At 30.1% G+C, this 10,729-nt stretch overlaps 1 protein-coding gene across 1 annotated transcript in view; it reads right to left on the bottom strand.

The window, feature by feature from the left end:
* Positions 1 to 1,906: 1,906 nt before the first annotated feature.
* LOC107456445 (nuclear transcription factor, X-box binding stc) overlaps positions 1,907 to 10,729 on the bottom strand; it is a 30,272-nt gene continuing 21,449 nt past the window's right edge. The window contains exons 9-13 of the mRNA XM_016074307.3: positions 9,898 to 10,128; positions 9,620 to 9,792; positions 7,983 to 8,184; positions 7,748 to 7,893; positions 1,907 to 4,774 (exon numbers count right to left, since the gene is read on the bottom strand). Coding sequence (XP_015929793.1) covers positions 4,600 to 4,774; positions 7,748 to 7,893; positions 7,983 to 8,184; positions 9,620 to 9,792; positions 9,898 to 10,128 — 927 coding nt within the window. The 3' untranslated portion in view covers positions 1,907 to 4,599. The remainder of the gene's footprint in view (positions 4,775 to 7,747; positions 7,894 to 7,982; positions 8,185 to 9,619; positions 9,793 to 9,897; positions 10,129 to 10,729) is intronic.

Genomic DNA, 10,729 nt, shown 5'->3' with positions numbered 1-10,729 from the left:
ATAAATTCTTAGGAAATTGCATTTCCTGAAATATTAAACGCATTGCCTTAAACAAAAAAAATGGTTACAATACGGTACTTAAGCAAAGGCTGTGAACTAGATCAACAACTCACCTTTTCTTCTCATATTTTTATTAATATTTACGACAGTTTAGATGCCAAGTTGCAATAGCAACTTTGCAGGCCATTTTCAGCGTGCTACGTTATTGTGAAATTTTTATGTAAACAAATAGTCCTTTCCGTTACTTAATGGTGTATAATGTAAGCAAATTATACTGTTGTCTGGTTATTATGCTATAGCTGGCTATAAATCAGAACTAACACAAGGTGCATAGCCAAATCTTTTAACAAAAAATAAGCACCTTTTAAGTACTCAAAAAATATTTTTAAGCAATGCACCAATAAAATGCAAAATAATTGTCAGACTTGACATGATCATGATAAAATTAACTAGATTCTGACAAAAAACTCTTTTGTAGATTATACTAGCCATTAGAAAAAGATCGAGAGATTTTTCGGTACGATATCAGAGTGTGGAAAATGGAGCTTGGAATTGAGAATATCTTGCAAAATTCAGTAGAGTTGCACATGAGAGTGCAATAATCTCACCAAACCAAGCTCAGTAGATGCACATACGGACTCGCAAATATTTCATCAAACATGTAAAATGATTGGCGCTTTGATACGCTATGAACCGACGGTAGGCCGAAATGAATTGTGAAAACGTTGAATAGAACAATGTGAAAAGCACTCTTTTGCATAATATATGGCGAAAATCAACATGGTAACGTGGAAAAAATCTCATTTTCGAAAGGGAAAAATTAAGCACTTTTTAAAAACACCCCATGAAAAAAGTCCTTTAAGGGCTTTTAAATAACGAAAACCGATAAAAAGCACTTTTTAAAAACGCTACGCACCATGTAACGTCAAAAAGAAAAATTTTAGCTGCTATTAGGGTTAATCTAGAATGCACCAAAATTACTTTATACACATGAGAAAATAAACCTGTAAAATACTGGTTAATGTACTCAAATATTAGACTAGGGTTAGAAACCTATTCAGGGGAAAAACGATTTTCTACATTTTTTTTCTATGGGTATGCAAATTTGGTCGAGTCAATAATGCTGTTGTGGATAAAGTTACTTTTTCTATGGACTAAACAACAGCTGAAATAGAGAAAAATAGTATCCACATAAGTGGCAGGAGGAATTTCAATTCCAATGACCATTCTGGAAAAAATCCTGCACTGTTATTAAAACATTATATTTTTTATAACGATCATTGAACAATCAATACTCTTCAGACTTATGTCTATCAATGCTCAATTTCCTGAACTTTAAAGCTAACACAAAAGAAAAGAGAACTTTTGGATTAATCATTTTATAACTGTCGTTGAACAGCCGACCCAATTTTATGGGTTTACGACTACTAATTTTGAAGACAAGAAAACTCCTGGATCGAGTATTGGGAAAAATTCACCATCGTGGAGGACTTCTTAATGAAGCTAACCCGCATTTGCGTTACATGGAGAGGAAGACCATGAGAACCTCCTATGGTTAGCCTGACGGGAAGGGGACTCTAACCCATGATCGCTCTACCACTGAAGATATTTCACGGCAGCACTGTGGTCGGTGCAAGACGGATGCGGAATTCGTATCGACTGGGATTCGAACCCGGTTCGTCTCATTGGGAGACGAAAGCACTATCCCCTGAGTCATTACGGCTCTGGATTAATCATTGGGATAAATTCCTCTTCATGGAGGATTTTAAATAAGATTTGCTATTCGCACCTCTTTAAGTTCGAGAATCTTACATTCTGAAAAATAACTAGTAATGACAACAGACAAATGTCATGCAATATCTCCCACATTTAAAAAAAAAATGCTTGAAGTATAAGAAATCAACAGTTTACAGTCAAAAACAAATTTAATAATAGAAAAATTCAAACACTAATAACAAACATGTTATTTAGTGTTTGTTTAACATTATTAAGACATCAATACAAAAGTTTACAGTTACATATATTTACTTAAATAAATAATAATTACTCATTATAAATATGCAGTACAAAATGAAATGTATTTGTAAAGTTTATAAGTCTTTTGGAGTATTTAACAAAATATACAGAATAAATATTTCTGAGTATTGAAAATCGGTACATAAATATGTTTTTATTATTAGTCAAAAGCTCTTTGTGTAAAGGATTTATAAATATAGATATTAGAAAACTAATAACAATAAATATATAGTGAATTTTAAATAAAAAAAATTCGTATTTCTTTTGTTCAAACAATTGCATTAAAGTTTGTGAAAAAAATTTAGATTCATACCGTGCAAACTCTATGAAAATAGAATTTACAGTTTTATTAACTGCTGTGAAAAATTTTACAGGCCAAAACAACCAGCACATTTTGAAAGATCATGATCAAAGCTTGCAAAAATGATGCAAAAAATATGATATTGCACCACCAGAAGTAAGTAAAAGTTTGAAATTAGTCTTCCTTTGGAGTAAATAATTCTGATAATATTCAAATCTTGACATTTATTAAAGTGCAAACTTAGCCCTTCACTTTATGATTTTTTTTTAGTTTGTTTTAGGGAAAAATATGATTTTAAAACTTATTTAATAATTCTGAATCATATAATTATTAATAATCTTAATGTTACATTAAGTAATATTACAGTAATAGGGAGCTTTATCCCTACTCGCTGGGCTCACCAACTCCTAGAACTGTTTTTGCAGATTCTTTTAACTCCTTCCTTCTCGCCCCCTTGAAAATGATGAGGTGAGGATTCGCCCTCTATTTCTCATTCCCGTGAAATTTAGGGCTGGAGTGTTCAGTAGTAACGTGCCAATAAGAATAAAACTAATTCATTTCTTTTGCCCGGAAAACATTTTATTTCTCATTTTACACGCCTGATGGCAGTACCAGGATATTTTTAAGGTAATTGTAGATAGTTAGTTTATTTTAAACTAGATGTCAGCACTAATTAAATACATGTATTTGGCAAAATAGGCACTTTTATGACCGTTTTCCTGAAAATTAACCGATCGTTAAGGGGTTAAATGTCTCTGCATTCCAAGTTCACAATGTCACTCAATGGTTCAGATTAGCTCTGAATGAATTTTTTAAAAGAAAAATACAAAAACATAAAGACGCTGTGAAACCTTTGATTTTTATACACTTAGGTACTATTCCATTTTGGCAGGTCATAAAAATTCAATTACCATAGTACATATATTAGTATACTGGGTACCTATTATCACAATTAAGCATCAGTAAATAGTTTAATGAATTTTTTTACAACTTTCTTCTCCCCAAATGGAACAGTATCTACATTTCTCTTGTAAAATGTATTTAAAAAAAGCAAAATACAAAACTTATGATAAAAATATAAATATTTGAGTAACCTCATTTCACATAAGTAGCATAATAGTAGATCATTCTGAAAATCTATTTAAATATATATAAATTTAGGAATTTAAAGAAATAAGAGGAATTAAATAATTAATTCAAGCATTGCCCTCTTGAAAGACATAAGCAAAATTTGTTTCAGCGCTTTATTTAAGGCATAAAATTTACACTCCAATTTCAAAGGCATTTAAATTTTTTTATAATTTTCACTCACTTGATTTATCAAATTTCTGCTCATTGTTGCCAATATGAAAAGGCATTTTATAAGTTATGAATAAATTGAAAGCACATCTCGTATGAGCACAACTTGCATCTGTATTAATAGTACAAAAAACTTTGATCATAATGTTTTGAAATATGCTACCTCTGTTTTGAAAAAATATCATACTAAATAACTTTCCAAAGAAAACATTTAATTTTCAATCAACATAACACAGCAGCAGGTTTTAACTTTTCAGAGGAAAGTATTTTGGAAGTCAAAATTAAATGCAGGTTTCATAAAACGATAAATACTTTTAACAGTAAGGAAAATAAATTGTCTAGGTTTTTGAAAGTACATATTTAATAGACATTACTGTTGTAATAATTTTCGAAACTAATAAAACAATAAAAAAAACTTTCAGACTTGATAAGTACAGCATTTATAAATATTTCTAGCTGATATCTGAAAGTTGAATAAGCCCAAAAGATTCTATTGCTGTGTATTAAATGCAATAAATACAAAATAAAATTTATATTAATGAAACAATCAGTTAGGAAACAGGTCAATTACGGAGGATTTTCAATAGAATGACTTTTTTCTGGGCTTACTAATTCACTAACTAATTGGAACAAATGTTAAGTTAGGATTAATTCAAACAATTGTCATAATGAAGATAATAATATGAAAACATGAACCACTACCTTTTAAATATGATATAACTGAATTTGATTTTTTTTTAAATAGGAAATGAATGAAAAAAAAAGGAATTATAACAAAGAGCAAAAACAAAAATTAAGTACTTGAAATGAATCCATTCAAAAAAGATGAAAATGAAACACAATAAATCATTACCACTTTTTTTTCCTCTTGACTATTTCCTTACATGAATTCAGAAAATCCTTTAATTGTAAACAATTTTTTATGTACAACATGTTATATACAGTTTTTTTTAAACATACATAAATTTTAAAAAATATAACCTCTACTCTTTATAGTCAAAATAATCTATTTTTTTCTTTTGATTGCTAACTGCACTACTAGCACCAGAAGAATTCTTCGTGTCACGTGGAATCACAACAGGGAGAGGCCCTTTTCTAAATCCCATGTCCCTTTCAACAACAGTCATTATATGAACAAAAGGAAGCCAACATTTTGTTCTAAAATGGGGAAAAAATAGAGAATGTAATTAGTGATTGCAGTGAGACAAATTTAATATAATTTTGAATTTCCAAGTAAAGTATTAAAAATTAAAAACAATATTTCATACACAGGATAAGGAAAAAAAGGTTCGAAAATAACTCAAATCATAAAAAATAAATAAACAAAAAAGTATGTGACTTGCACAAAAACACATTAGATTTATTTACATACTTAAAGTTGTTTTTTACTGTATGTGTACAGTGTTCAAAAAAAAAAAAAAAATGGACCACCCTGGATCTTCAAATTTTGTAATACAGGATCATATAAAAATGAATCTTCGAGTTTTAGAACTCAACCTTAATGTCAAGAGAGTGATTGGTGGGTTTTAAATTGGTGGGCTAATTAGTTAGTGCAGACGATATTTTAAGTTATGAAATCAGACACAAAAACATACTTTCTCAGATTAAACTATCAGATTCGGATTTCTGACCCCCAAAATGCAGGAGGTAGAGGCAATCTGGAAAATAAGGTCCCTATAGTTTTGTCTAGACAGTGCTCCAAAGTTTGGATCCCTTAATGTCCATTTTTCCCTTCATATTTTGCCATCACACAATTTTTTAAGCGAATTGCAGCACACAATTATGAAATTAGTAATAATTGTAACAAAGTATACTTTGTTACAAAGAATGCTTTGTACTAGTATACTAGTACAAAGTAGATAATTGTATACTAGTAGATAATTATACTAGTATACTAGTAGATAATTGTAACAAAGTATACTTTGTCACAAAGTATACTTTGTACTAGTATACTAGTATATTTGTTACAAAGTATACTTAATTGTATACAAAGATAAAGATTAAAAATAAAACAATAAATATTTACTAAAATTTATTTTTCGTAAAGAATTATATTTCGATAAACGAATTTTATAATTATGTGCAAAAATTTTCAATTCACTTAAAAAAAATTTGCAATATGGCAAAATATGCAAAAAGTGAAATTAACATTAAGAGGTCCTAACTTTGGATCTCTCTCCTGACCAAACTATGGGAACCATATTTCCCAGATTGCAACTACTCCCTATATTTTGGGAGTCAGCAATCTGAATCTGTTAAAAAAAAAAAGGTAAATTTATTCAGACAAAGAAGGTTTTTTTTGTCTGATTTCGTAACTTAAAATATCGCACTAACTATACTTGACTTAACTATATTTCAAGTCACCCCCTTGAACCATTGAGAGCCAGTATTAGAACATAAAGATCTGATCATTGGGTCAAAAGCTATTCAGGGTGGTCAGTTTTTCAAGGCACATTGTACATTAACAGGATGCTCGGTGGCCGAATGGTAGCACTTTCCGCTCCCGTGCCACAGGACAGGTCCTGGGTTCGATTCTCAGGCCGCGGCAAGGTTGACTCAGCCTTTCACCCCTTCAGTGGGTCAGTAAATGAGTATCAAGCATGTTTGGGAACTAAACACCGGGGCTTACACGTTCGGCTGACCACCAGGCCGGAACCTGCTCCTGCACCTCAGAGTTCAAGGTCAAGAAGACTGAGGTGGGTACAGTAGGCCTTGGCCCCCTATGGGCTGTCGTGCCACTGAGTTTAGTTTAGTTTTTGTACATTAACAGTCAAACAAATTGTTAAGCTGTATACATAAATAATGATTAAGAAGAATAAAATAATAATGATAAAGTAAAACAAAAAAAAAAATAATGTATAAATATTATAAGAAAAATAGAAATTTAACAAAGCATTTTCATTCATGATTTTCTTTTTGAGAAGTAAAAAATTCCATCAAAAGTCAGAAGAATCTTGTTGTTTGGTTGAATAACACAGAGGCTAATGCCGGCAAATAAAGTATTTATTAAAACATAATATGAGGAAACAATAGTTCGCACACACAGTGCTACACATCTGAATCAACCAACAACTAGTCAGCTTCTTCAACAAATATATATCTATTTCCCCTATCGGGAAGTCGTTGTATTACATCACGCAACTCGCGCAACTTATTTGAGAAGGAGAGGAAAAATGAGATTTTATTTGCATATTAACAACAAATCTCATGCCTATTTAGAAGAATTTTGGGTATAAATGCAAAGTTTTTAAGTAACTTATATTGTGCTTCTAAGATTAAGTTAGTCAATTACTAGCCTTACTTTTGTATATTGTGATATAATAGTAAGATTGCAAAAATACATCACACAAATATGCATAAAAAACAACAACAAAGAAATGATATAAGTTAAGTAAGTAAATCACAAAACAGGGCAGATAGGGAAACGTTTTATAGAATTTACCCTTGAAATAATAATCAGAGTGACATAGAGTAGATAACTGAGTAGCTTTGGAAGTTGTATTAATACTTTCACATATAGAATTAACAGCTGTGTAAGATTCATGTTAGGGAAAAAGTACAATAAGTTATCCTAACCATTCCCTTTGTACTGTAACACATTAAAAGGGTGGAAAATACAGAAATTGATAATATTTTTCCCATAATTTTTTTAACGTATATCCAGGAAAAGAATAGAAAAAATTCTTTTACATTGAAATGGAAGTAAGGCCCAGAAAAAATAACAAGAAGGCACAAAAAATATATTTAGTCTGAAGGTAGAGACGATTCAGACAAATTATTATAGTTCCATGTTATCAGATAAGTGAAATCAGAAGAAGCCAAAAAACTCATTAATACTAATAAAATTTTAAGTATAATAATATTAATAGAGATAACAGCATTTTTTGAAAAAAGTACAATATTACTGTTCAAGTTTAAGCATAGACTTTTCAGAGTAATAAAAATTTAACTGAACATTACATTTTTATAGAATTTATTAACAGCTTTAAGGAAAGTTAACAAATTCAATTAAATTTCTTAAATCTCATTTTTTAAGATAGACATTCAATAAAATTTTTGAAATTTATATCAATAGCATAAACCCAATAGACATTACCATAACAAACATGAAATTTTTTTTTAAAAACTTACTTATAAGCAGTAACAACTACATTTTTCTTGGGTTCTTCATCGTAGCTCTGAGTTTCACAACCAAAAAATTCAGCAAGTTCATGCACTACCCTACGTTGATCTCGGTTCATTGGAGGAAAAGAATGGCTCCTGCATTTCTGTTTTGACTGCAACAATGGCAACATTAAAAATATATCTCACCTTTTGAAATTAATGTGTAACTTTTTAACACAAATTACATGCCAAAATTTTTTACCTCTTTAGCTAACTGAACAAGGTCACTTATTTTGCTATAAACATCAGACACAAATGATGGACTTTTCTTAGCTTCTGCTTTTAAAAATTCAGAATAACTTGGAGGGCCAGGTGAACAAGACAAATCTGGGTTCTGTATTTGTAAAGCAATAGCTAGCCGTTTATTTCTTTCCAGAACGGCACATTCTTCATTACACTGCAATCTAAGAAGGAATTCAGCAACATTTTAATTATTTCATTGTAATTGGCATGATATAAAAATAAGTTTAAAATTTTAGATTTAGGTTTTTCAAAAAATTTAAAATAATAAACTCTAGTGAAATTTACCTAGAAATAGCTCCGCTTGTAATAAGATATCATTTTACAGCTACCAACATGCAGAAGCGCAGAATAATATTTCCCCAGAATTTTTTTTTTTTTTTTTTTGGTTTGAAATTTCCCCCAAAGTTATAAAGCTTTCTTTTAAGCAATAATAACTTTTTAAAACAATTTTGCAAAGTCAAATTTGTATATTTAATAATTTTTTGTTTAAAAAATACAAATAATTGAATATTATAATTTTTACAACTAAATTTAAGGTCCTTATCTTAATGAATTAAAACAGATAAATAAATTGAATTACAAAGTTTTTGTGCAATAACAAATTTTTTACAGCAAAAAATTATCTAGCAATCTTCTTTATTTTAAATCAGACCAAGAATTTTCTCACAGCAGTCTGAATTTCCTCCGAACATCGTTCACATGATCTACTGCATTCCTGCCAACAGGATCAGGATAAAATCCAGTTTAAATACACTAGAAACACATTCGAAATTGTCATATTTTGTGTCCTGATTTAAAGCGATTACAGGTTTATTGAGGAAACTTTTAATAAATGGTTGGTTTAATGTAAAAAAGCTCATATTAAATCCTGTCATTAAGAGCATAACTCAGTTTCTATGAAACAATTTTCAAAAACTTTTGCATAAGTAAATCTTCATTTTTAAAATATGACTACTTTGAGACCTAAATTATTTGAAAACTTAAAAGTCAAAGCGGAAAAAAAAGGAGAAAGGTTAGAGAAAAGATTGATTCAATGATATAATCTAAACTAATAAAAATATTGTAGTGAACAAATATTTTATCACTTGAAAGTACTCAAAAGATATGAAGAATGTACAGGAATGTAATGTCACTCGTGGAAAATTTGTTCCCCCCCCCCCCACAAAAATTCTTTCAGTATCTTACTCATTATACATATAAATAGACATATTATAAAACTAAATATTAATAAAAGTAGTAAAAATGTCCCTATTTAATGATTCAAATAACAAACAATAAACTAAGTTTAATGTGGAAAGTGAGGTGCCACTTTTGCTTTGACGATATTCATGAAAAAAATCATCAAATGCACCTACCTTAAAAACATCTTAATCAAAACACTACTAACTAAAGATCAGCTAGCAAAAACGCAGTGTTTTTAAAGAAATTTTGTCAAAATAAGGTGGGTTGAAACTAGTTACAAAAGCCAATAAATCACTTGCAGAAAGATTATTTTAATCTGGTACACAATACCACAACATCTGTGAGAGAATCAATATAATAATAAGAAAGCAATTTGTATAGAAAAAAGAATATTTTATTTAAACCAAAACATACTTGCTACTTTTTGATTTCCTTCCAAGAACATCATTCAAATTGACAGATTGCCCTTCTTTAATTTCTTGCATTTTGCTAGCCAATACGGAAACTGACATCAACCTATAGGTTTTGGTGCTGTCATAACAGGTGGTTTTCTCACTTCTATGTCCACAAGGGCAAGTTAAGGTGACCTTAAATACAGGACATCAAAATAAAATCAACAATTTATCAGACATAAACATCAAAAATTACTATCCAATTTTTTTTTTGTAACAATGCCTTAACTAGAAAAATACCTTTGCTTTGCAAGGAGTTTCTGGACATGAACCATCATGACAATGATTTCCACAGGGGTGACCACAAGTAGTTCTAGGGGTGGAGCATACTTGAGGGCATTGTTCTCTTGGTTTAAGACAGGGACCAGAGTGACAAGTGTTCTGGCATTCATGCTTTCCACATGGGAGAGGGTTTTGACAAGGCATCCCACATGAAACTCCATCCAGGAAGCACATTACACTCCCACATTGCTATAAAATTATAACTTAAGATATAAAAAAAACTGGAAAAAAATAACAAAAATAAACCTATCATCAACAGGCATTTAAATTTACAAGGAAATTCCGTAAAATAAAATAATAAGCACACAGATAATTAGGTTACTCTAAAATAAATTAATTTTCAAGCTGTTTTCTGAAAATGCACTTTAACACTAAATGCATTCAAATTTTTTAATTAAAAAAAAATAATAGAATGCATTGGCAAGAAAAAATCACTGTAAACTACTGCTGAAGTGAACATTACAATTGTAAATTTGAAATATATACTAAAAACAGATAGAAACAATCCTGCATATGTTGCAAGCTCATGGGCGCCTGATGGAAAGAGAAAAAGAGGGAAACGGAGACTAACACAGCAAAGAAGCATTAAGGAATATCTTATTAGAGCAGGATTAACTGAATGGGAAGAAACGCATTGCCTGGCCAAAGACAGGAGTGTGTAGAGGAAAAGAAAAAAGACTTGAGGCCTTATAAGCCAGTTCGGCATGAAGAGGATAAGTAAGCATCAAAAAAAAAAATTTTTTTTTTTTAAAATTAGTTTTGAAAAAGTTTAACATGTTACGAAAAAAAT

This window comes from Parasteatoda tepidariorum, chromosome 6 (assembly GCF_043381705.1).
Source record: "Parasteatoda tepidariorum isolate YZ-2023 chromosome 6, CAS_Ptep_4.0, whole genome shotgun sequence".
Classification (NCBI taxonomy): Eukaryota; Metazoa; Arthropoda; class Arachnida; order Araneae; family Theridiidae; genus Parasteatoda; species Parasteatoda tepidariorum.
The sequence above is the reverse complement of the archived record's forward strand: the minus strand, read 5'-3'. Positions and strand labels throughout refer to the sequence as shown.